Source organism: Drosophila miranda, chromosome XR (assembly GCF_003369915.1).
Source record: "Drosophila miranda strain MSH22 chromosome XR, D.miranda_PacBio2.1, whole genome shotgun sequence".
NCBI lineage: Eukaryota > Metazoa > Arthropoda > Insecta > Diptera > Drosophilidae > Drosophila > Drosophila miranda.
The window spans coordinates 31,519,720-31,546,510 of record NC_046674.1 but is presented as its reverse complement, the minus strand read 5'-3'; the positions used below and the strand labels follow the sequence as shown (position 1 = coordinate 31,546,510).

At 49.1% G+C, this 26,791-nt stretch overlaps 2 protein-coding genes, 1 long non-coding RNA gene and 1 pseudogene across 4 annotated transcripts; 2 read left to right on the top strand and 2 right to left on the bottom strand.

Moving 5' to 3' along the window:
• Positions 1-51: 51 nt before the first annotated feature.
• Positions 52-13,986, bottom strand: LOC117186498 (annotated as a pseudogene).
• On the top strand, positions 5,473-6,504 carry LOC117186497 (E3 ubiquitin-protein ligase UBR1-like). Of its 2 annotated transcripts, none has more exons than XM_033387376.1 (2): positions 5,473-6,205; positions 6,467-6,504. In XM_033387376.1, exons 1-2 carry the CDS (start codon positions 6,031-6,033, stop codon positions 6,487-6,489), a joined length of 198 nt encoding a protein of 65 aa, XP_033243267.1. In that variant the 5' UTR covers positions 5,473-6,030; the 3' UTR covers positions 6,490-6,504. The 2 variants fall into 2 exon arrangements, with proteins under 2 accessions (XP_033243267.1, XP_033243266.1); XM_033387375.1 differs by having other exon boundaries at positions 5,524-6,205; positions 6,443-6,504.
• LOC117186500 lies at positions 6,053-7,496 on the bottom strand. Its single transcript, XR_004471555.1, has 2 exons — positions 6,727-7,496; positions 6,053-6,655 (listed from the first exon to the last, which is right to left on the bottom strand). It is a non-coding gene; the product is annotated as an uncharacterized LOC117186500 (long non-coding RNA).
• On the top strand, positions 12,537-23,310 carry LOC117186495 (E3 ubiquitin-protein ligase UBR1-like). The gene is made up of 7 exons (XM_033387374.1): positions 12,537-13,256; positions 16,397-16,731; positions 16,808-18,981; positions 19,060-19,171; positions 19,239-19,367; positions 19,435-20,863; positions 20,946-23,310. Exons 2-7 carry the CDS (start codon positions 16,405-16,407, stop codon positions 22,076-22,078), a joined length of 5,304 nt encoding a protein of 1,767 aa, XP_033243265.1. The 5' UTR covers positions 12,537-13,256; positions 16,397-16,404; the 3' UTR covers positions 22,079-23,310.
• The last annotated feature ends 3,481 nt before the right edge of the window (positions 23,311-26,791 follow it).

The following is a 26,791-nucleotide window of genomic DNA, read 5'->3' as shown; positions in this document are numbered from 1 at the left end:
TTTCTAAGATAATGAACGGATTAATGAACAGTATATTCCGTATTCTTTTTATTTTCATTCAACATTTCCTTTTCTGGATTGTGTTGATTCTAAAATGAATGGGTACAAAATATTTGTATGTACTGTATATAATCGCAGACCCCATTAAAACAAGTATATATATAAATATATAATAAATGATATTAAAAATATGAAAATATTGCCTGTTTGGCTTTATGTAGCCAAAAGTATATGTAGTCAGAAAGTAATTTCGATACTTAGACTGTATCGAACACTCAGTTATACATACATATGCAAAGAAGTAAAAATAATGTTGTTATGGTAATGTACAATTTTGGTTTTAGGCGATTATGATTATGTACAGATAATGTGGATCATTAGTATGATAGTATTATTTACTATGTAGATTGTTTTCCAAGCTATTCGACATTTTATGTTTAGGAAAAAAAAACTTCGAAAAGTTAGGGGGCGGGGTGCAACGATGGTGAAAATCGGATCGTAAATTAATCATATTTCATATAAATTCAGAGTATCTATGTATGTACATAATAACTAAAGAAATGCAACAGAGAGACAAAAATATGGTTTAGGGCTGATCAGATCTTCCTTTACTTGAGGATGATCTCAGCTGGTGGTAAAATATTGTCACCGTAGAGGCAATACCAGATGCTCGAATACCAAATGGTACGATCCACCCACTCGCTGCCGGCCAGAACATGGCCAATGTAGGGAGCATCTCGCGATCTGCAATGGAGAGATGAAAGTCTTAGAAATCACCTTGCTCTGATGATATCAGTTTTAGACTCAAACCTCATTATCTGTGCCTGGGTGCGCTCGACAAAAGTGATGGCCCAGCTCCATGGAAAGTCTCGTTTGCGCTCACAGCCAACATACGCCGTACAGCTCTGCAGAAATATCTCCCTGATAATAGTTGTCTTGTCGTTTTTGTCCTTCTTGGAAATAACAATCTTGCCGTCGCGCAGCTCGCACTGTAGAGATTTGAACGTCTTGGTGCGATTGTCGGCGAAGCGCAGCTCCTTGCCGGGCGTCACTGTGGCCAGATTCTTGATCGCCCGCTGTATTTCGCGCAGCATCTCAATGGGCCGCACCATCAGATAGTTGTGCTTGCGATCTTCCTCCGGCCAGTACGACCAGTTAAGGATCACGTCAAACACTTTTGTGTCATGGTGCAGGGGCCGCTCCAGGCTGCCGTTCAGTATCACCTCGTAGAGCGTCAGTTGATGGGTTGGTAGTTGCATTTTGACGGAATATTCCCGACATAGCTCGTAGGCGGTTTTGGTGGGTGAAATCGTGGCGTTCACCTGCATCTTTTCCTGGACGGATAGAGCGATTAGATCATTACATACTGAAGTGATCAATCATAACTGATGGCAAACCTCTGTGATGTTGTCTGGATTCGGATTCAGGCTGATCCAGATCTTTATGTCCCCGACTGCTTGACCGCATCTTTGAGCGTCTCGGCGGCAGCGTAATACTTTTGCAGGCATGCCAGCATGGCCTGCTCCCGTTTCTGCATTGAATAAAATATAACATAGTTGTAAAGAATGAGCGGGAACGTTGTGATATACCCGATACTCAGTCAGAAGGTGTGTTGCTCTCTGCTCTCTTCTGCCAGATCGCGCACACTGCACGAGGAAGGGTGTGTGGGAGGGAGAATGAGAGAGCGCGTGGCTGGGCGTAGCGTACATTTGTTTCTTAGGGCTATAATAATGACCCGATCTGATCTAGATTCGGCAATCTTCTATGATTTTCTATGATTCAACGTTTTCGTTTTCGTGTATCTTTAAAATTAAGGATGCCACAGACTTTCGTGCTTTGTGACTGCAGAAGGGGGCGGGGTAAAATTTTGATATCACAGTCACATACAGTCTGGTTGCTCTAGCTTAAGAGTCTTTGAGATCTAGGCGCTCATCGGGAGGGACACACGGACGGACGGACAGACATACTTGGCTCATCTTGTTCTTGGTCTGCTGCGAGCTAATGAACACCAGGTGGCCTACGATCCGGCGCAAGGTCTCATGCTCGATGGGCGAGAGGCGAGCGAGGAGCTCACGATAGATGGGAATCTTCTCGGCGGCCAAATTCAGCTCGGTGACGAAGACGAAGCTGTCGGTTAGCTTGCCCAGGAGGCGCTCGGGCAAGTCCCTCATGAACCGCTTGAGGACATTGGCTACGTCGTGCTCATTGTACTCGTTTCGGGTGATCTCCACATTAAAGGCATCCGCTCGGAAGGCGCTCATCAGCTTGTGCATGGAGTTCTCCGAGCCTGATTTGCGATAGATCCCCTCCGACATGGACCCGTGGATGTACACAAAGTTAATGCACTTATCCACTATCACGGGCACATCGTACTGCGTCAACTGCTGATCCCCCAGCGAAAAGCCGTTGTTGTGTGCCACTTCCCGAATGATGTGACGCCAGATCTTTGTCTCTCGTGCCGAGCTCATGATCATGTAGACAGCATACGGCGGACAGTCAATCATCAGCATTGGCCCGATCCCCACGTGCAGGTTGTCGATGGACTCGTCACTCTCCTTGAGCACTATTTTAGAGGGATAGAAATGCAATTAAATGTTATTTTATAGCTCTTACATAGCTCTTATATAGCACCTATGCATCGCGCCTTGCGCAAGTCCATTTTCTCCACATTCCCAGTGGCCTCGCTCACGAAGATGAGACGTCGCTGGCTCTTGCGAAGCACCAACCAGGTGCCACTCCACTCTGACGTGATAGAGTTCTGAAACGGAACGGAACGGAATGCAACGCATTAGGCATGGGGTCTCAGGGAGGAGCTTAACGCTTCACCCACCTTTAGGTAGCACCAGCCCGCGCGGTAATAGTGGCATGTGTACTTGACAGGCATACTGTTGGTGAGACTCTCAAGGATCTTCTGCATCCAGACGCCCCTCTCGGACTCCTTGCCCACGCCATACAGATGGGAAACCCGCTGCTGCTTGACGTTCCCTGACGAGCTGCTGGTCATCACCAGATTGGGATTCGAGGACATGCTGTCGCTTACTCCGTTGCCGTTGCCTCCGTTTTTCGGCTGAGATGTCGTGATCTCGAAGCAGTAAAAGTGGGTCGCCGTGTCCGTGATGCGATTGTTGCTGACGCACTGCAGCGTGGTTATGGTGTCCAAGGGTATCGACTCCCTTGGCGTCTTCATCTCATGGTCGAGAAATGTCTGGAACTGGCGGTCCCTGAGTATGGCCTTTCGGTTCTGCATCTCCTTAAGTATATCTTCGACCACGCCCGAGGGAAACCGCACAAGGGGACCTTCGTAGCGCACCAGAAGCGGCGACAGACTGGGCCGGGGAACCATCTGCAGGGCCACCTTCACCTCCGACTGCCTCTGGGCCCCCGCCTTAAAGCTGGAGCGCCTCTTCATCACATCCATGCGCAGCTTGACGCTCGAGAAGGTGGTTATCGTCTTCCGCAGACGAGAGCTAAGCGTAGAACGAGACTCGATACTGACAGGGGCGGTCTGTCCGCTGGTTCCTGTTCCTCCAATGGCCTCCAGGTAGGTGGGTGGGCTGTCGCCTTCGATTGGTAGTGCTGACTTTGTGCTGCTGCTGGACGTGGAGGTGGAGGTGACTGTGGCTGTGGTTGTGACTGGAGAACCGTCTGCCACAAACCAATTGGTGCGATTTCTTGAGGCGCTGGCCAAGTCCACCATGGATCTGTTGGCGGTCCCCTCGGGTATCTTGCTCAGATAGGGCCTGGCACGTGCCTCCAACTGCTCCTGCTCGCGGTCCAGCATATGCTCCAGGCTGTCGTTCAGCAGCTGGGCATTTTGGTGCACGATCTGGGGCTGGCGACCACTTGTCGTGGCCGCACATCCACTAGGCGGCTCCTCCTCGGAGGTGCACATGCTGACATCGTCCTGATCCCGCTCTTGTTTCACAGTGCCGTAGGTGTCCTCCTCCAGTAGGTGCTCGAGCAGTAGCAGCTCGTTGCTCTTGTTGGAACGCTCCAGCGTCGAGCACTTGCTGCTCATTAATGGATCGAACTCCTCGATCAGCTCCTGGGGCGCGGACCATCCACCGACGGCTCCGTCGTTGCTGTCCAGCTCCCCATCTTCGCTGATGCAGGCCAGCTCTTGCTGCTGCTGGTTTTGCTGCTGCTGCTGGTTGGGGGTCAACAAGTTGCAGCCGCGACTGCTCCCCGCGGTGGCCATCTCGAAGAGCTTCCCGTAGGTGGCTTCCTGGTTGGCATAGACCGGTTCCCGGGAGGAGTCTTCTTCCTGCACCTCTTCTCCCTGCTGCGAATCGACATCCTCGCCGTAGAACTGCCAGGAATCGCTGCGCTCTGGCTTTGGGGCCCTCGCCTCTTCGGCGGCAATCTTGGCGCAGATTAGCAGCGATTCCTCTCGCTCCGCTACCGCCGCTGCCCGATTCAGTTCCTTCAGCTCGGCGGAGTCCACGGGGGGACGTCGCAGCTCGATGTGCTCGTAGTTCTTGCGGCGCTTCTGCCGCACGGGCGGCTGCAGTGCGTCCAGCCGGAACCGCTCCGGCTGTTGGGAGAGGCGCGGCGGAGGGAACGCGGGCATTGGCAGGGACGATGGCGGAGACGACGTCGTTGCGTCATCTCCGCGGATCGGGGGACGCTGCTGCGTCCGTAGCTGGACCTGCTCCTGAGAGAGATTTTTGGCCAGCGGGGGAGGTGGGGAGGGACGTGCCCTCAGTGCCTCATCGTAGCTGGGGGGCTTACCCTGCACCTTGGGCACCTCATAACAGCCGTCATCATCCCCGGCACCGTCCCCCCCAGCTGGCACCTCTTGATCCTCAACTTTGACTTTGGCAGTGACCTTTGCCTGATCGCGGAGATCGGTGAATCCTCCGCCGACGACATTCCGGTTCAGGGGACTGGAGAACTGTATCGCATTGAAGACATCCGTGTTGGGCATGGTCTGTCGTCGCTCAAGGTCAAACTCTCCCACGGAGCTTTCTCCACCCTCCGCTTCTCTGTCCCCATGGCCTCCCCTGCCCCCCAAGGTGAAGTTCGACCCGAATCGCTTGCTGGGTCGAAATAGATAAATCGGATGATTTACCAAGGACCCTCGCAAATAGCCTTCTCCTCCGGTTGCCATTGATCTCGAACTGAAAGAAAGTGCTTCAATAATCGCACATCATGCCACGTAAACTGCACTCCTGTATCCTTGATCTCTATAGATCTTGAAACTTAGCGACGCGTCGGGTCTGACAAAAATAGTATTGCACAGACGATCAAGGTGATCATCACGAACATCTCTGAAGACTTAAAAAGACTACAGCCGAGTGCCTATGTATGATAGCATTAAGAAGAAAGGAAGGCTAGCTTCAGGGGCTAACTAAAGGGTCTACTAAAGACTAGCTTACAAATCTAATTCCACCCACGATTCCACGATTCCAATTCAATTTCTTCCACCCACCCACGTCGAAGTGTGCCTGTGCCTAGTGTGTTCTGTACGGATATTGATTCAAACTAAATCCTTAGGGCAACTTCAAAAGTGACTGACAAAAATAAGTGAAACGTGAATCGGAATTGTTGCGTGAAACTTCGCTGTAAATTCAAAATGTGTTTTATTTTCTCGTTTCCGTTCAGCTTTTGAAAATTAAATTTTCAAGTAACCACGAGAACGATAGTGCCTCCTCATCGCGGAAAGAGTCACAGAAGCACCTCCGCTAACCCTCGATTCGAATTGGTTCAAATGCAGCCACGATAACCACAACGACAAACGGTTGCAACAACGGCGTTAGGTGCGAAGGACAAGCCACCCGCCACCCACGCTTAAATCACAGCTGAGAGCCAGAAAGAGACAGCAAGTCGCCCTCGAGAAGAGAAGAGAAGAGAAGAGAAGCAAGAATCGAAAAAGCTCTGAAAGCACACCAACACAACACCAAAAGCATTAAAACTGCAGCAGAGCGACCCCATCCCACACATCACACTCACACCAGCGCCACGAGCATCGAACATTGCATCGGGCATTGAGCATAGGGAGGGACACACACTGACACTGGGAGGAAGAAGATGGATCTTTTCGATATGGACGACGTTGTAGTGGGCCCCCCGGACGAGTGCAGCACCCCGCTGAAGGAGTGGCGGCTGAAACTCCAGGCTGGCACACTGACACGCAACGACTTCATCGAGTTCTTCAAGAAGGAGTCGCCCAAGTACTTTGACTACGAGAACGAGCTGGACACAGGTGAGATGCACTACTGCTCGCTCTTGGGTTTCATTTTGTTTCTATTGTCGTTTGAACAAACGATTCGGTATTGCGCCTACTGCGTCAACCTCCCGTTTCTGCCGCTCCTCCCTCCCACTGTTTATCTGTTGTTATTATTATATTTGGGGTGTTGTTCACAAAGCTTTAGAGTGAACAGCAAAGCTGGAACTTCGATTGACTTGACATATGAAACCGCTCTTATACCCCCTCGTGCAGGGGTAAACTGTTGGGATCTGGCAGCACATACTCGACTCGTAGGCTAGGAAGCTCCAGGATCCAGGATAACCATGATAGGACCTTGCTGCTTTCTACTTTCTCAATTTCATATAGAGATCGTCGTAGGCAATCGAGCAGAACAGAAAACGTAGATGTTAAGATGACACTGTTGTGAGGACAGACTTTGGGCCACGGTGGTTGTGACGACAATGACTGATAAAACAGAATGTGAAATATATATATTTGTATTTGAATTCAATTCGGTTTATTCAACTTGCTTTTACCTGGCCCTTGTCCAGACAAGAACAGACCTCAGTCACAGCCTCAGCCCCAGTCCTCTGACGTGTCCCCAGTCTTTTCCAGCTTTCTTCAGACTTACGGATGGATTTTGAATTCGTGAGGTTGTCTCTTTGTGGAGCCAATAAACGGCTGATACAATTAGACATACAGACTTTCTTGTGTGAATGCATTCGTGTGTCGAGTATATATGTACATTGTACATATATTCATGTAAGTACATATATGTATAACACATGCTATCGCTGGCATGTCGCCGGAGAAGGCCGGAAGGACATTTCTTTGTGTGGGGAGGGGCTGAGCTTTTTGTTTGCTTTTCGCAAGGAGCGTGGAATATGGCATGGACAATTCCGCCTCAGCTGTGATCTTTACCGTTCAGTTCCGTTCCGTTCATTTCCGTGCTGATCGATTCTCCTCTGTGCTGCTCTGTTCTAGGCCCTCGCCCGCCCGTTCCGTTCTTTGTTCCACTCTATTACGCCTCAGCAGCACACTGTTGCACACGTAGTTATGTACATATGTTGGTGTTTTACAGTGGAACGTTTTGCATGCACATATTTGTCAGTAAATGGAAGAATCACCTATAGATACATAGCAAAAAACAGTACATACATATGTATGTAGGTATATGCATGTATGTACGTACTATGTATGTGCATACATACTATGTGCACTGCAGACTTTGTTGTATTTATTATTTTCGTTGATAGCCCGAGAATCGTTGCGACGTCAGATTCTCAGATGCGTTGTCGATTGTGGAAGAGTGTGTGAAAGAGAGAGAAGAGAAAGAGAGTGAGCGCGTGGAAGGCGTTGCCTAGCCACTGCAATTTCATTTGTTCCCTCTGGCTATAATATTGCTCCGATCCGATCTAGACTCGGCAATCTGCTAGATATGGTCATTATCTGCGACTCTGCTTTTTTAGTTTTCTCGTATCGTCAAATTGTGCATGCCGCAGCTTTCGTCCTTCGTGGGGGGCGGAAGGGGACGGTTCAGTGTGATATCACAGGAGTCTGGACTCAAAATTAAGTTGCTCTAGCTCTTATAGTCTCTGAGAACTAGGCGTCAAACAAGACGGACGGACGGACGGACGGACGGACGGACGGAAGTTCTGGGAAGTTCCCCATTCACTTTCACCACAAATCGAATATACCCTTGTACTCTTCGAGTACCAGGTATAAAAATAGCTAACGGGAACCGCTGTCGCTCTTACATCTGATTCCCTCGCTCGCGCTCTCTTCTTCCCGCTCCTACTTCTACTCTCTTACTCTCATTGGATAGTATCTATCTATCTGTCTCGCTCTGAACGATGCAGGCAGAGTTCATACCTGCATACGTACATACATATGTACATATGTATGTGTTGCATATAAAGGCGCGACCTTGAACTGTATTTGTATTTGTTGTATTTGACGATTTGTGGTTTTGATTTCAATTCGAAAACTCGTTTCGATGGAAGGTTTCTCTTCGCCTCCAGTCTCCAGCTCTCTTGCGGTCGCAACATCATCGTCATCATCACGATCATGATTGTCATGATATCTTTCTTTATGCTGTTTAACCTGTTCTAAAAACTAAGTGATATTTTACACAGACCGATGATGATTGTGTTACTCATATGTATGTTCATATGAACATACAAATGCATGTATGTACATATATACATATGTATATGCACGTATGCTGTACGAATGCAAGTAATACTACACCGCTAAACAATGACTAAATGCGTTTATCCAAAATCCCACATCCCATCCCCACCTTCACCCTAACTCAAGTAGTGTGTTCTCCACTCACTTTGGCACTCACAGGGTCTCTTCCGTCTCTATCCCCCGAGTAAGACCGAATTATTTTACTTTGAATCACCAAAGTAGTCTCCATGCTGTCTAGAACTGAAATTAATCCTAGAGTGGGGCTAATGATTGAATATTGTGATGCACGTATGTATGTATGTGCATGTGTATACATATGTATACCCTCTATTCGAAGTCTACTCCACACAAGCGGCTACTGGAGCATTCGTGAAGGAGGAATGCGTTTTTGCCTGGTATCCGCGCGTAACAGCTTTCTGCTGGTTTCACATGGGACGCTTGATGGTGCAGCATACAGAGGTTGATGGATGTGTTGTCTTATCAATTGGAGCGATTTTTTGCAGAACATGTCAGCCATACATATGTATGTTCTTACTTCCCTACGCTATCTTAGTTATACCCGATACTCGACAGAGTTTAGGGAAATACATATACTCCTTATTCCCGCCTCCTACTTCCACCTAAAGAAGGCATCGACGTTGAATGTCTTGGGTCACCGAACGAATTCATTTGCCAGCATTGTACCCACCCCCAGCATATATGTTCTCGTAACCTTGTCAATTATTTCATGCCTCTCCGTTGCTCCGTTTTCTTATATTTTTTTTAGTGAAAGACGTCGCTGGCTCTTGCGAAGCACCAACCAGGTGCCACTCCACTCTGACGTGATAGAGTTCTGAAACGGAACGGAACGGAATGCAACGCATTAGGCATGGGGTCTCAGGGAGGAGCTTAACGCTTCACCCACCTTTAGGTAGCACCAGCCCGCGCGGTAATAGTGGCATGTGTACTTGACAGGCATACTGTTGGTGAGACTCTCAAGGATCTTCTGCATCCAGACGCCCCTCTCGGACTCCTTGCCCACGCCATACAGATGGGAAACCCGCTGCTGCTTGACGTTCCCTGACGAGCTGCTGGTCATCACCAGATTGGGATTCGAGGACATGCTGTCGCTTACTCCGTTGCCGTTGCCTCCGTTTTTCGGCTGAGATGTCGTGATCTCGAAGCAGTAAAAGTGGGTCGCCGTGTCCGTGATGCGATTGTTGCTGACGCACTGCAGCGTGGTTATGGTGTCCAAGGGTATCGACTCCCTTAGCGTCTTCATCTCATGGTCGAGAAATGTCTGGAACTGGCGGTCCCTGAGTATGGCCTTTCGGTTCTGCATCTCCTTAAGTATATCTTCGACCACGCCCGAGGGAAACCGCACAAGGGGACCTTCGTAGCGCACCAGAAGCGGCGACAGACTGGGCCGGGGAACCATCTGCAGGGCCACCTTCACCTCCGACTGCCTCTGGGCCCCCGCCTTAAAGCTGGAGCGCCTCTTCATCACATCCATGCGCAGCTTGACGCTCGAGAAGGTGGTTATCGTCTTCCGCAGACGAGAGCTAAGCGTAGAACGAGACTCGATACTGACAGGGGCGATCTGTCCGCTGGTTCCTGTTCCTCCAATGGCCTCCAGGTAGGTGGGTGGGCTGTCGCCTTCGATTGGTAGTGCTGACTTTGTGCTGCTGCTGGACGTGGAGGTGGAGGTGACTGTGGCTGTGGTTGTGACTGGAGAACCGTCTGCCACAAACCAATTGGTGCGATTTCTTGAGGCGCTGGCCAAGTCCACCATGGATCTGTTGGCGGTCCCCTCGGGTATCTTGCTCAGATAGGGCCTGGCACGTGCCTCCAACTGCTCCTGCTCGCGGTCCAGCATATGCTCCAGGCTGTCGTTCAGCAGCTGGGCATTTTGGTGCACGATCTGGGGCTGGCGACCACTTGTCGTGGCCGCACATCCACTAGGCGGCTCCTCCTCGGAGGTGCACATGCTGACATCGTCCTGATCCCGCTCTTGTTTCACAGTGCCGTAGGTGTCCTCCTCCAGTAGGTGCTCGAGCAGTAGCAGCTCGTTGCTCTTGTTGGAACGCTCCAGCGTCGAGCACTTGCTGCTCATTAATGGATCGAACTCCTCGATCAGCTCCTGGGGCGCGGACCATCCACCGACGGCTCCGTCGTTGCTGTCCAGCTCCCCATCTTCGCTGATGCAGGCCAGCTCTTGCTGCTGCTGGTTTTGCTGCTGCTGCTGGTTGGGGGTCAACAAGTTGCAGCCGCGACTGCTCCCCGCGGTGGCCATCTCGAAGAGCTTCCCGTAGGTGGCTTCCTGGTTGGCATAGACCGGTTCCCGGGAGGAGTCTTCTTCCTGCACCTCTTCTCCCTGCTGCGAATCGACATCCTCGCCGTAGAACTGCCAGGAATCGCTGCGCTCTGGCTTTGGGGCCCTCGCCTCTTCGGCGGCAATCTTGGCGCAGATTAGCAGCGATTCCTCTCGCTCCGCTACCGCCGCTGCCCGATTCAGTTCCTTCAGCTCGGCGGAGTCCACGGGGGGACGTCGCAGCTCGATGTGCTCGTAGTTCTTGCGGCGCTTCTGCCGCACGGGCGGCTGCAGTGCGTCCAGCCGGAACCGCTCCGGCTGTTGGGAGAGGCGCGGCGGAGGGAACGCGGGCATTGGCAGGGACGATGGCGGAGACGACGTCGTTGCGTCATCTCCGCGGATCGGGGGACGCTGCTGCGTCCGTAGCTGGACCTGCTCCTGAGAGAGATTTTTGGCCAGCGGGGGAGGTGGGGAGGGACGTGCCCTCAGTGCCTCATCGTAGCTGGGGGCTTACCCTGCACCTTGGGCACCTCATAACAGCCGTCATCATCCCCGGCACCGTCCCCCCCAGCTGGCACCTCTTGATCCTCAACTTTGACTTTGGCAGTGACCTTTGCCTGATCGCGGAGATCGGTGAATCCTCCGCCGACGACATTCCGGTTCAGGGGACTGGAGAACTGTATCGCATTGAAGACATCCGTGTTGGGCATGGTCTGTCGTCGCTCAAGGTCAAACTCTCCCACGGAGCTTTCTCCACCCTCCGCTTCTCTGTCCCCATGGCCTCCCCTGCCCCCCAAGGTGAAGTTCGACCCGAATCGCCTGCTGGCATTCTTCAGACGGCTGCCAGCGTCAGCGCTGAGATTGCTGATCGCTTCCGTGGAGCTCCTTAGGTTCCTGTCCAGACGCTTCTTGGCATCCTTGGCCTTGAACGTGATCCGTTCGCCAATGGCCTCGCCCAGCAGTTTCGAGGTGGTGCCCAAGGATCGCAGAAGATTCCTGAATTCATTTGAGGCAAAATGAAATCGAGGGAGAGAGAGGATGAGAGAGAGAGAGTTAGTTTTGCTTGTGGCAGAGAGAGTTCGTCCCATTCCCATTCCCATTTGGTAAGTAAATGAAATCCAAGTATACGTACGTATACTAGTGCAATGTGTGTGCGTGTTAGATCTAATACTACGTGAATAGGAGTATCCGCAACACATATTGGGCTAGGGCTAGGCCTAGGCACATGATGGGAATAGGAGTGCTGGGAAGAGAAATGCGCTGGGTCCAAGAACTTCCCTCAGATGAATCAGCCGTCTCAATGCGCACATATTGTATTCTACAGGTATTCGTTTCAAATATATAGGTGCATGGGCTTAATCTTACTTTAATGTATGTAAACATCGGCGCGCCGAAGTTTGCTCAGAGGTAAGGCTATGCATCGGCGAAATAGATAAATCGGATGATTTACCAAGGACCCTCGCAGATAGCCTTCTCCTCCGGTTGCCATTGATCTCGAACTGAAAGAAAGTGCTTCAATAATCGCACATCATGCCACGTAAACTGCACTCCTGTATCCTTGATCTCTATAGATCTTGAAACTTAGCGACGCGTCGGGTCTGACAAAAATAGTATTGCACAGACGATCAAGGTGATCATCAAGAACATCTCTGAAGACTTAAAAAGACTACAGCCGAGTGCCTATGTATGATAGCATTAAGAAGAAAGGAAGGCTAGCTTCAGGGGCTAACTAAAGGGTCTACTAAAGACTAGCTTACAAATCTAATTCCACCCACGATTCCACGATTCCAATTCAATTTCTTCCACCCACCCACGTCGAAGTGTGCCTGTGCCTAGTGTGTTCTGTACGGATATTGATTCAAACTAAATCCTTAGGGCAACTTCAAAAGTGACTGACAAAAATAAGTGAAACGTGAATCGGAATTGTTGCGTGAAACTTCGCTGTAAATTCAAAATGTGTTTTATTTTCTCGTTTCCGTTCAGCTTTTGAAAATTAAATTTTCAAGTAACCACGAGAACGATAGTGCCTCCTCATCGCGGAAAGAGTCACAGAAGCACCTCCGCTAACCCTCGATTCGAATTGGTTCAAATGCAGCCACGATAACCACAACGACAAACGGTTGCAACAACGGCGTTAGGTGCGAAGGACAAGCCACCCGCCACCCACGCTTAAATCACAGCTGAGAGCCAGAAAGAGACAGCAAGTCGCCCTCGAGAAGAGAAGAGAAGAGAAGAGAAGCAAGAATCGAAAAAGCTCTGAAAGCACACCAACACAACACCAAAAGCATTAAAACTGCAGCAGAGCGACCCCATCCCACACATCACACTCACACCAGCGCCACGAGCATCGAACATTGCATCGGGCATTGAGCATAGGGAGGGACACACACTGACACTGGGAGGAAGAAGATGGATCTTTTCGATATGGACGACGTTGTAGTGGGCCCCCGGACGAGTGCAGCACCCCGCTGAAGGAGTGGCGGCTGAAACTCCAGGCTGGCACACTGACACGCAACGACTTCATCGAGTTCTTCAAGAAGGAGTCGCCCAAGTACTTTGACTACGAGAACGAGCTGGACACAGGTGAGATGCACTACTGCTCGCTCTTGGGTTTCATTTTGTTTCTATTGTCGTTTGAACAAACGATTCGGTATTGCGCCTACTGCGTCAACCTCCCGTTTCTGCCGCTCCTCCCTCCCACTGTTTATCTGTTGTTATTATTATATTTGGGGTGTTGTTCACAAAGCTTTAGAGTGAACAGCAAAGCTGGAACTTCGATTGACTTGACATATGAAACCGCTCTTATACCCCCTCGTGCAGGGGTAAACTGTTGGGATCTGGCAGCACATACTCGACTCGTAGGCTAGGAAGCTCCAGGATCCAGGATAACCATGATAGGACCTTGCTGCTTTCTACTTTCTCAATTTCATATAGAGATCGTCGTAGGCAATCGAGCAGAACAGAAAACGTAGATGTTAAGATGACACTGTTGTGAGGACAGACTTTGGGCCACGGTGGTTGTGACGACAATGACTGATAAAACAGAATGTGAAATATATATATTTGTATTTGAATTCAATTCGGTTTATTCAACTTGCTTTTACCTGGCCCTTGTCCAGACCAGAACAGACCTCAGTCACAGCCTCAGCCCCAGTCCTCTGACGTGTCCCCAGTCTTTTCCAGCTTTCTTCAGACTTACGGATGGATTTTGAATTCGTGAGGTTGTCTCTTTGTGGAGCCAATAAACGGCTGATACAATTAGACATACAGACTTTCTTGTGTGAATGCATTCGTGTGTCGAGTATATATGTACATTGTACATATATTCATGTAAGTACATATATGTATATATATGTGTAAGCATATGATGATATATGTGTCATTCGTGTTAATACATTATACTTAAACAAATCTTTTCTGTTTCTGCTTAATTTTGTTCCCATTTGAGTACTTGGGTATTTGGTTGGGGTGCCTTAAACTTCTCCTTCTCCTCTCCTCTCCTTTCCTCTCGGCGCGATTAGCTGATTAACACATGCTATCGCTGGCATGTCGCCGGAGAAGGCCGGAAGGACATTTCTTTGTGTGGGGAGGGGCTGAGCTTTTTGTTTGCTTTTCGCAAGGAGCGTGGAATATGGCATGGACAATTCCGCCTCAGCTGTGATCTTTACCGTTCAGTTCCGTTCCGTTCATTTCCGTGCTGATCGATTCTCCTCTGTGCTGCTCTGTTCTAGGCCCTCGCCCGCCCGTTCCGTTCTTTGTTCCACTCTATTACGCCTCAGCAGCACACTGTTGCACACGTAGTTATGTACATATGTTGGTGTTTTACAGTGGAACGTTTTGCATGCACATATTCGTCAGTAAATGGAAGAATCACCTATAGATACATAGCAAAAAACAGTACATACATATGTATGTAGGTATATGCATGTATGTACGTACTATGTATGTGCATACATACTATGTGCACTGCAGACTTTGTTGTATTTATTATTTTCGTTGATAGCCCGAGAATCGTTGCGACGTCAGATTCTCAGATGCGTTGTCGATTGTGGAAGAGTGTGTGAAAGAGAGAGAAGAGAAAGAGAGTGAGCGCGTGGAAGGCGTTGCCTAGCCACTGCAATTTCATTTGTTCCCTCTGGCTATAATATTGCTCCGATCCGATCTAGACTCGGCAATCTGCTAGATATGGTCATTATCTGCGACTCTGCTTTTTTAGTTTTTGTCGTATCGTCAAATTGTGCATGCCGCAGCTTTCGTCCTTCGTGGGGGGCGGAAGGGGACGGTTCAGTGTGATATCACAGGAGTCTGGACTCAAAATTAAGTTGCTCTAGCTCTTATAGTCTCTGAGAACTAGGCGTCAAACAAGACGGACGGACGGACGGACGGACGGACGGACGGACGGACGGAAGTTCTGGGAAGTTACACACATCCCCATTCACTTTCACCACAAATCGAATATACCCTTGTACTCTTCGAGTACCAGGTATAAAAATAGCTAACGGGAACCGCTGTCGCTCTTACATCTGATTCCCTCGCTCGCGCTCTCTTCTTCCCGCTCCTACTTCTACTCTCTTACTCTCATTGGATAGTATCTATCTATCTGTCTCGCTCTGAACGATGCAGGCAGAGTTCATACCTGCATACGTACATACATATGTACATATGTATGTGTTGCATATAAAGGCGCGACCTTGAACTGTATTTGTATTTGTTGTATTTGACGATTTGTGGTTTTGATTTCAATTCGAAAACTCGTTTCGATGGAAGGTTTCTCTTCGCCTCCAGTCTCCAGCTCTCTTGCGGTCGCAACATCATCGTCATCATCACGATCATGATTGTCATGATATCTTTCTTTATGCTGTTTAACCTGTTCTAAAAACTAAGTGATATTTTACACAGACCGATGATGTTTGTGTTACTCATATGTATGTTCATATGAACATACAAATGCATGTATGTACATATATACATATGTATATGCACGTATGCTGTACGAATGCAAGTAATACTACACCGCTAAACAATGACTAAATGCGTTTATCCAAAATCCCACATCCCATCCCCACCTTCACCCTAACTCAAGTAGTGTGTTCTCCACTCACTTTGGCACTCACAGGGTCTCTTCCGTCTCTATCCCCCGAGTAAGACCGAATTATTTTACTTTGAATCACCAAAGTAGTCTCCATGCTGTCTAGAACTGAAATTAATCCTAGAGTGGGGCTAATGATTGAATATTGTGATGCACGTATGTATGTATGTGCATGTGTATACATATGTATACCCTCTATTCGAAGTCTACTCCACACAAGCGGCTACTGGAGCATTCGTGAAGGAGGAATGCGTTTTTGCCTGGTATCCGCGCGTAACAGCCTTCTGCTGGTTTCACATGGGACGCTTGATGGTGCAGCATACAGAGGTTGATGGATGTGTTGTCTTATCAATTGGAGCGATTTTTTGCAGAACATGTCAGCCATACATATGTATGTTCTTACTTCCCTACGCTATCTTAGTTATACCCGATACTCGACAGAGTTTAGGGAAATACATATACTCCTTATTCCCGCCTCCTACTTCCACCTAAAGAAGGCATCGACGTTGAATGTCTTGGGTCACTGAACGAATTCATTTGCCAGCATTGTACCCACCCCCAGCATATATGTTCTCGTAACCTTGTCAATTATTTCATGCCTCTCCGTTGCTCCGTTTTCTTATATTTTTTTTAGTGAAATGCATGTTCAAAGAAGCCCTGGCCAAGGAGGAGATAATCGATGTTCTGGTCGAGTTCATGCTTGGCGATAACCCAAAATCGGCGCTGGAGAAGCTGCGGCTCGAGGGCAACACCGCTACCGTCTGCGGCAAGGTGTTCAAAAATGGGGAGCCCACCTACAGTTGCCGGGAGTGTGGCATGGATCCCACCTGTGTGCTGTGCGTAAACTGCTTTAAGCGGTCGGCGCATCGCTTCCACAAGTACAAAATGTCCACCTCCGGCGGCGGTGGCTGCTGCGATTGTGGGGACAATGAGGCCTGGAAGAAGGATCACTATTGTCATCTGCATTTGGTGAGTAAAACGAGAGTGCTTCCTAGCATGCTACCCCTTACTTTAACATCCGAATCCGTATCCGTATCTGTTGCAGGATAATCGAAAGAATCCGCTCGAGAGCAAGATCATCAGTGGGGCCGTTTTGGAGCGCAGCGAGATCTGCTTCAGTGCCATTCTGGCGTTTTGCGTCAACTATCTGGAGATCGAGCCGAACGCCAGTCTGAAGTGCCTCGACGGGGAGGGGCTGGAGCTGGATGGGGCGCACTTTTGCACGGTGCTGTACAACGACGAGTCGCACACGTTTGACCAGGTCATCCAGACGCTGACAAAGATCGCCAAGTGCCGCCACAAGGATCCCATGGAGATAGTGGCGGCCATAGACCGCGAGGGCAGGGCCGTGGTCAAGTGCGACACGTTCAAGGCGTGCAACGAGCTGAAGATGGCCATAGAGAACCAGATGATACCACCGAGCGGTCTCCTTACCAATCTCCGCAACAACCAGTCGCTGCGAACCTCCGTGCTGCACATCAACTCGGTGGCCTGCCAGCAGTTCGCCCTCCAGCTGCTTAGCTGGTTCCAGGAGTTCCTTGTCCGCCACTACCTCTTCCGCAAGACCTTCTCCGAGCTGGTGCAGCAGAAGCAGGAGTCCTTCTGCATCCGCCACATCCTCGAGTGCGACGTGAAGCTGTGGAAGACCGCTCGCACCTGCTGGCACCGCCTCCTCATCTCGGGCATGCTCATGGAGTACGAGAACAAGATGGTGCTGGCCCAAGAGTTCTCACGCCGCTACGCGACAATCGTGGAGGACTTCATCAACGATGACCACGACCACGCCTTCTCGATAGTCTCTCTCAGTGTGCAGCTCTTCACCGTCCCCAGCATTGCCCATCGCCTGATCGTCAAGGAGGGCATATTCGACAAGCTGCTGCACACATTCTACTACGTGGCCATCGAGAAATTCATCCTCAATCGCACCCTCCACTTCAGCAAGAACATTGCCAGCCTGACCTTCTTCAAGCGAGCCAACTATATTCTGTACGACCTGCGCTATCTGCTCAGCCTCAAGCCAGACGTTCTGAGCAATGAGCTGCGCACTGGATTTCTAGAAGGCTGCAAGGCTCTGATGCGAGTCCTAAATGTGATGCAAGGCATGGAGTCGATTACTCGCCAGACGGGACAGCATATGGACTACGAGCCGGAGTGGGAGTGCGCCTTCAATCTGCACATAAAGCTGGCCACGACCATTTCGCAGGTGATCGAGTGGGCATCCACCGACAAGACGCTGCTGCACAAACTCTACAAGATGACGGTGCGGGCTCTGGTGAGCAACAACTTTATTGTCGGAGGCGAGGAGGCGGAGGCCAAGAGTGTGGCTGGACATGTGGCCAACTGCCTCATATACGATGTCTCGGTGCGGCCGGTGTCCATTCATCTGCCATTGACTCGCTTTTATGCCGGGATCTACCTGCATCTGGGGTCACACGACCTAAGCTACGACTGCCTGGTGGCCGAAACCGAGGCGCTGAACATCAAGATGACGCCGCGCGAGATCATAGAGCCGGTGCTGTGCACCCATGCGATGATTGCCCAGGTGGCCGCCGGAATGTGGCGCCGCAACGGCTACTCTCTGCTCCACCAGCTGTACCTCTACAGAAATGTGCGCTGCCGCGTCGAGATGCTGGACAGGGACATTGTCTGCCTGCAGATTGGTGCCTCTCTTATGGAGAGCAACGAGTTCCTCATCCATGCCCTGAACAAGTTCAATCTGATCAGATGGGCCCAGTCCAACTACGAATCGAAGCTGGCCGAGTCCCCCCTCGACGATGAGTTCATGCGCCAGCTGTCAATGATCGACGAGTTCCTCGAGCTGCTCATCGTCATCATCGGGGAGCGCTGGATGCCCGGAGTATCGCTCATGACCGAGGAAGATCGCCTGCGCAAGGAGATAATCCAGCTGCTGTGCATCAAATCCTACTCCCATTCGGAGCTGAGTCGCGCCCTGCCTGACACCACCGGCGGCAACAGTGACAGTGTCTTCGAGGACGTCATCAACACGGTGGCCACGTTCAAGAAGCCCGTGGGTGCCGATCGGAAGGGCGTCTACGTTCTGAAGGAGTCGCTGTTCGAAGAATTCAACGTGTACTTCTATCACTACACCAAGGAGGATAAATCAAAGGCCGAGGAGCTGCAGCGGGAGCGTCGCAAGGCCAAAAAGGAACTGGTCTGCTGTCCGCCCCCCATGCTGCCGCAGTTGACTCCAGCGTTCACGTGAGTCCGCTTGAGGATACTCGTATGGAGGATTCTGTTGCTAATGCTAATGCCAATTTTCTCTTGCTACCATTACAGGTCCATGGCCAACATATTGCAGTGCAATGTGTTCCTCAGCATCTGCACTTTGACTATGGATCGGGCTCTGGACATTCGCAGCCGCTCCTTCTCGGAATCCCATGTGCAGAAGGTATGTAGTTTCCTGTTCTGTTCGTTCTGCTTCTGATGTTAACAATCGTAATTTCTTTTCAATTCAGATTTTACATTTGCTCGGCTTTGCCATCCAAGAGGAACTTAGCGAGCACTACCCATTTCTCAGTTTCTATGAGCGCGCGCAGCAGTTTGGAATCCTCGACAAGTTGGACGAGCTAGCACGCTGCCCAAGGGTTAGTGTCCACGCTTTATATACTGCCTGCCTTGAATGTCCTTTAATTTGATCTCATTTCGCCACAGTTGGAGGCACATCGTGACTTTGTGCTTTGGACCATTAAACGGTACAAGGATATGCAGGCCAAGCAGGCGCCAGCAGCAGCGGCCGGGCCCAGCGGCTCTCAGAAGAAGACTGCGGGCGAAGAGCCGCCGCTGACATCCGAGGAACAGGCACGCCAGGAGAAGGAGACCCGCGCCAAGCTGGCCGCCGAGCGTCGAGCCAAGATTATGGCCCAGATGAAGAGTGCCCAAAAGTCCTTTATGAAGTCGAACGCTGAGATGTTTGCCAACAGCGACCTGGAGCAGGATTCAATCTCAACAGGAGCCTCTAGTAGCCGGGGGGCGGCATCCTCCATGGGCAGCACCGCTATGGATTGGGAGGATATATCGGATGAGAGCCTAGAGGACCAGGGTGCGGCAGCTCTAGTGATAAAGCAGAACCCGGCCTGCCTGGGGCCAAACCGGGCCCACTACCAGGCGCAGGAGAACAGCTTCAAATGCATCCTGTGCTTCGAGAACTGTAGCATCAACCCGGACGGACCACCGCTCGTTAGCTCCGCGTTTGTGCAGACCTCACGCGTGATCCTGACTACACCGAGCCACTACAAGGGCAAGTGCGGCATGCACGTGAGCTGCTGCGGCCACGTGATGCACTACAAGTGCTGGCAGGAGTACTACAGTAACGAGGAGTCTAAGGAGCAGCGTCGCCTCCACCGGAATCGTCTCGCCCTCAGCCAGGGCCACAACGTGGAGTTCCACTGTCCGTATTGCCGGGCCCTCAGCAATACTGTGCTCCCCGTCAGCGAGCCCCTGGTCGGACTTATTCCCGGCGGCCTTCCCGGAGTGCCGCCGGCTGTCAGCTCCGAGAGCTACTTGCCCCTGGACTGCTTCGTGGAGATCATAAGGACTCTTGCTGGGGAGCTATCGGCTCCAGCCGGTGACAACACCATGTGGCAGTATCCGAGCGTTCTGCGCAGGTCCAATGTAATCGGCGATCTGGCTCAGTTCGAGCGTAGTGTGCAGCTGATCGCGAAGCCGCAGCTGCACGCCACTTGTATGGAGGTGATGACCTCCTTCAACAAGGCGCTGCAAAATGCGATGATAAGCCAACAGCCGAACGCTGTCACAGAGGGCGGAGTAGGCGGCGAGGCCGAGAACCCGTACCTGGTGTTTGACACATGCAGCTACACATTGGAGTCCCTTGAGATCTACATGTACACTATGCGGAAGCCGCTCAAGGTGGAGATGCCCATGCGCCATCAGACGTGCACCACGAACCTGGTGCGCGCCTGCGCCCTCTACTCGAGTTGGGCTCCGCAGCGACCCGAACTGGCGTCCAAGCTGCTGGACACCATATTCAACCAGAAGGGAACCAGTGTCCTCGAATGGGACTGCTTTCGCATGCTAGTCCAGCTAAGCTTTGGGGTCCTCAACCTCATGGTGAGGGAGAATGGTAAGTGTAATCCGAATCCAGTGCGTCGCATCGCTCTCTTTGTTGCTGATTACTGATTCTTGATTTTCAATCTGTTGCATAGAACACACTTTTCTGCCCAGCGGGAGCATGTTCGATTTCTACATGATGCAGACAATGTTCCTGGCCAATGTCACAAAGGCCGTCATCTGCTTTGACGTTGAGAAACAGCTGGACAGTCGGCGGGCCAAGGAGGAGGCTGGCATGGCGCCAACTGAGCTCTCTCAGCTAGCATATGTGGAGCAGCTTCCCTCGAAGATCCAGGAGAATATGGTGGCGTTCTATCGTCGCTACAATGTGCCATCCCGAATGCGCCAGCTGGTGCAGCAAAAGGAGTCGGAGGAGAAGCACGACCAGAGTCAGAGCCAAAGTCAGAACCAAGAGCAGACTGTGGTAATCCCATGCGAGCTGCAGCACCTGGCCCTGATGCTGGAGTATGTACAGTGTCAGATGAGAGCATTCTTGCGATGCGCCTGCCTCTTCTACCGCTGCCTGACCGATGTTGAGTTCCCCGACACGTTCCCCACAGAACAACCGGATAGATTTGACCTGATGTGCCAGTACCTGGGTCTGGATGCTGACATGGGCGTATATTTCGATATGGAGACAGTCTATGCCACCGTGATGCACAACTTTGCCTCGCATCCGCACATCCTGCGCCAGGCCGAGCAGTGCAGTTTACGCTATGGAGATCCCGTGGAGGTGTTACCATGTCTGCGTCCCCTGCCGGAGCTGAAGCCGCTCTTTGAGGACTACAGCGATCTGATCAACAGCGTATCGGACATTTTCTGTCCCAACAACGAGCGCGAGGAAATGAAGACCCCTACGATGTGCCTGATCTGTGGCAAAGTGCTTTGTGGACAATCGTACTGCTGTCAGCCAGAGCTGGGAAAGATGTCGGTGGGGGCCTGCACCCATCATGCCCACAGCTGCGGCGCCGAGGTCGGCATATTTCTACGCATACGGGACTGCCAGGTTGTCTATCTAGGCCGTGGCAAGGGCTGCTATGTCCAGCCACCGTATCTGGACGAGTATGGGGAGACGGATCAGGGCCTAAGGCGCGGCAATCCATTGCGCCTCAGCCAGTATGCCTATCGCCGCATCTTTATGCAGTGGTTGGGTCACAAGCTGCACGAGGAAATTGCTCGACTCAATGATAATGCCAACGTGGCTGTAAGGCAATGGCATCACATGTAGTCCGAACGAAGAGCGAGAAGTAGTAGTTCAGCTTCGGAACGAAAGGGGAAGAACTGGAGCTGGAGCTGAACATGAAGCTGTAGGAGATCGAGAGCAAGAGCGATGGCAATGGCGACAGTCAATGTGATTATTACGTACTAACATTAGGAGAGCATATTTATACGTCTAAGCATTTTACAAGTTATCCTTTGGAAAGGAAACAGATCCCCCTTCCCCACACATAAACACACACACCTCAACACGTTGAGTACTAAAACGAAAAACCAAAAGAAACCTAAACCTAAATTCGAACTAAAACTACAATCCTTACACACGTCCAGCTTCAACTTTGTAAAATCGTCTTGCGTTCTCTTACACTATAACACATAAAAACTTGATTATATTTTTTTTTGAGCTAACATTAGAAAACTTCTTGATAGTTTGTGTAGTAGACCGAATTTCGAGGACCTTCTCTAGTTATATATATATATAATATACATATACTACACTTAAAAAAAAACTAGGCTAGATTTTGCCAGCACCTTCAAGGACTATACACGAGACTATACATGTGACCCCCACAGCAGATAAGAGTAACCGAAAAGAAAGAAAGAAAATATAACAAATGAGCACTCTGTGTTTCTTTGCTTCTGATTGATAATTTGATCTATAGTCTGTTCCATGACCACGGCCATGTCATCAGCAACTCCCCAAGTCTGTGTACATAGAAATCTCTGAATCCTTATCCAAATCCCCACCATTATTGACACTTAGCAGGGAAGCAGCAGGGCTATGTGCAGTCTTGAAAAGAAGGCGGTAGCGTAACCTAACCCGAAGATATACATACATATGTGTGTTCATCAATCCAAATAACCGGGTGGGTTGCCGGGACGCACTTCCATCCGAAGAACACTGACACCCGTAAGACGTTGACACACATATTGGCACACCTTAAACTCAACTTTGCACACTTCCGAACAATATGTATTCTCCTTCCACTCCACTCGGCAAACCTTTAACGACAAGAAGATGACTTCAAACATACTAAGTTTAGTCAAATTTCATGTTTCTTTATCAGAATATACTTAACACCTCCATATGGTAACTATCTATGGATAGATATATGTATGCAAACATACACAAACATGTTTCTATCTATATATTGTATAACAACAACAACAAAATCGATTTATGTAAAGTTCAAGCCAAATATTGTTGCGAAACAAAATCTGACAAATAGAAACTGGAAGAAACAAACAAACTTGAAATAAAATGCAGTTTGAAAATATTTTTTATTGAATCTGCAACGAGCAATGTCCAATTAGAACGACGGCTCGTCGTGCAGCACCTCGTGCTGCTGCTGGAGAGCGGAGAGTCGGTCAGTAGCGACTACTTCTACTTACAGAAAATGCCATGCAAATTAAAAGAACATTTGCCATGTTGGTTCATGTGCACTTCGAAAATAAATTCATCTTTAGTACCGGCCAGTAGGATTGTGTGGAAGATCCCTGTATTTTAATGAAGTCAATCAGTTTGGTAGGACTTATTTCCCAAATCCGGTCACTGTTGTTCTCACAAACTTGAAGACTCTTCTTTAATAGATCGCAGAATATTCATTCTGTGTCCTGCTCCATTGCACAGAATCTACAGCAGTCTATATTTACTAATTTCCCTTTCTTGAGGGGACATTTCAGGTGAAAGTCTCCTGTAATATTATCGTTTAAGTCCGAATTTCGTCTTTATTCAAGTTGAGAAGTCGCATTGAGAGCTTCTCCAGGAGGAGAAACTTCGTGGCTTGGCTTTGGGCTTTTCTGACAATTCAGTGCTTGAGTTTCTCTTGTTCGTCTCATTTCCAGATAATGTTTCCGGATTAGGACCATCTCTTTCACACACTCTTCGTCGTGCAATGAGTGCGCTCTTTGGCAGAGGGAGCCATTCTAACTGAGTATCGGGTAGAAATGTAGAGCCGTAGCTGCGACTCACAACGTTCCCCTTCGTTATTATTGATCTCCAGTTCAGAGCTCCAGAAGGAGATACCAAGTTTCTGAAGCTCAGAGCGTATGATGCGCTTTTTTGGCAGCATCAAGTTATTTTCAAGTGCATCAAAAAGAAAAGGGAAAACCGCTTTTATTATTCCTGGATAAGCTTTTCCGGACTAGCACCTGGCTTTGGAGCGACTGGCTCCAGAAGGGCAGGAGGGGAACGCAGCGGTTCGCCACATTTCCTTGGTTGGGTCTTCGACTCACAACAGACCCAGATCTGCCTAGCTGTTCCAAAGATTCCGAGACTCCAAGGAAATCTGGTGTCCCAGGAAAGGAGAAACCAACCTTAGCCCGGCGACCTCAAAGTGGTCGCGAGAAGAAGTAGCCATGATCAATGTTTCAGTTACCGGCCCAATTCAACGCAAAACACTCAACCGGGGCTATTAAGTAGTTTTTGAAAAAGAACTGAATTGTTTTGTTTCGAGAGCGAGCTTTGAGGCACTAGAGGGAGCTAACTAGAGCCTAACCAAAAGCTGTCAGGGGCATAGCGAGGTCTTTAAATTAATGGTGCGAGTGATTCTCATCATCGGAAAAGTTCCGGAGGAGAAACGGACTGAATTTGAAAAAGGCAGAAACTTTCGTTAGTAATATGTTTTAGTGTTAAGTGATTTTAAATAAGTTTGTTAGCTTTTCCGTGTATGATAGTCATTGTCAGCGGCGAAAGGCAGACGAAGGCGAGGGCAAAAAGGGAAGACCCAAAGAATTTTTTCCTCCAAAAGCGGAAGGAATATCGTAGAGTACTAGTGGGAAAAGAAAAGAATTTTTTTGTTAGTGTGTTGATTTCGTGTTGCCTTTGTGTGACTCAATCTTGAGGCTCGATTGGAGTTTCCTTTTCAGATCCGGACTTCATCGAGAAAACGCTTTCGTGGATATGCGGACCAAGGGGTGAGTGATATTGGCCAAATGTTAAAAGTTAAAGAAAAACGAGGGGGAACGTTCTGAGTTGCTGCGTACACCGCAACTCTACATTTATACCCGATACTTAGTTAGTATGGCTCTCCTCCGGCAGACGCCGCTAATATTGAACGACACGACAAAGATTGTGTGCGAGAGAGACAGAAAATCAGTCTGAGCGTGACGTCGGGCGCTTCTTAGCCACTGCAAATTGATTTGTTCCTGTTGGCTACAAAAATAATCCGATCTGATCCAGATTCAGCAACGGGATAGATATGGTCATTATCTATGATTCTGCGTTTTTAGTTTTCTCGTATCCTCAATATTGTGGATGCAACAGACTTTCGTTTTTTGTGGGGGCGGAAGGGGGTGGGGAGAGATTTTGAGATATACGTTTTATAGTGAGATCTAACAGGAGTGCGGATACCAAATTTGGTTACTCTAGCGTTAATAGTCTCTGAGATTTGTGGATGCCCCAGATTTTCGTCCTTTGCGTGGGCGGAAGGGGGTGTGGCGAAATTTTGAAACAAACTCGTCTCGGTCAGATATATTAGGAGTGTGGATACCAAATTTGGTTACTCTAGCTTTTATAGTCTCTGAGATCTAGGCGCTAATGTTCTACTCTAAGCAAAGCCGGCTATGCTACGTGTGTGTTAGAGAGAGACAGGGCGAGAAAAAATGAAATTGTTTTCTTGATGCTGGCTATAATAATAATACGATCCAATTCAGATTCTGCAGTCTAAAAGATATGGGCATTCTCTACGATTCTGCGTTTTTGGTTTTCTCATATCTTTAAAAATGTGGATGCCACAGATTTTCGTCCTTTGTGGGGGCGGAAGTGGACGGGGCGAAGTTTTGAAATATTTTTGTAGCAGTGACATATCACAGAAGTCTGGATCCAAAACATCGTTGCTCTAGCTCTTATAGTCTTTGAGCACTAGGCGCTGAAGGGGACTCACAACGTTCCCCCTCGTTTTTTTAGTCTTAAGTTAGATTCGCTCCTATATTGGAGGTCAATAAATTTTATAATGTGAATTCAAAGTGGATTGCCTTCAGCTAGCCGAATGTCCCTGAAGATCCCATAGGTACGCAAAGGGGTCATTCCGTTTATGTTCACTCGCGATCTAGGAATGACCAAGAAAGGGAGGGTCAATGAGACCTGCGGCGTGGGGAAGCTTTCCGGAACAAGGCGAAGAAAGCACAAGCGGGAGTTACGCGTCGATGCAATTTTAGATCCTTCATGAATCTCGTCGTAGCATGCATATTTAATAACTTTAATAATAATGAGGATAGGCAACCAGCGAGAGGATGGCAAGATCACCACCCCAAATTGCCGAGGATCCCAGCCGGGAATAACAGTGTGCGCCCTTCTCCCATTCCCCAACATCTCGTCTGAATCGTTACAACTATGTTCAAATACTTTTCTAAAATTATTAATAATTTATTTCTAAGATAATGAACGGATTAATGAACAGTATATTCCGTATTCTTTTTATTTTTATTCAACATTTCCTTTTCTGGATTGTGTTGATTCTAAAATGAATGGGTACAAAATATTTGTATGTACTGTATATAATCGCAGACCCCATTAAAACAAGTATATATATAAATATATAATAAATGATATTAAAAATATGAAAATATTGCCTGTTTGGCTTTATGTAGCCAAAAGTATATGTAGTCAGAAAGTAATTTCGATACTTAGACTGTATCGAACACTCAGTTATACATACATATGCAAAGAAGTAAAAATAATGTTGTTATGGTAATGTACAATTTTGGTTTTAGGCGATTATGA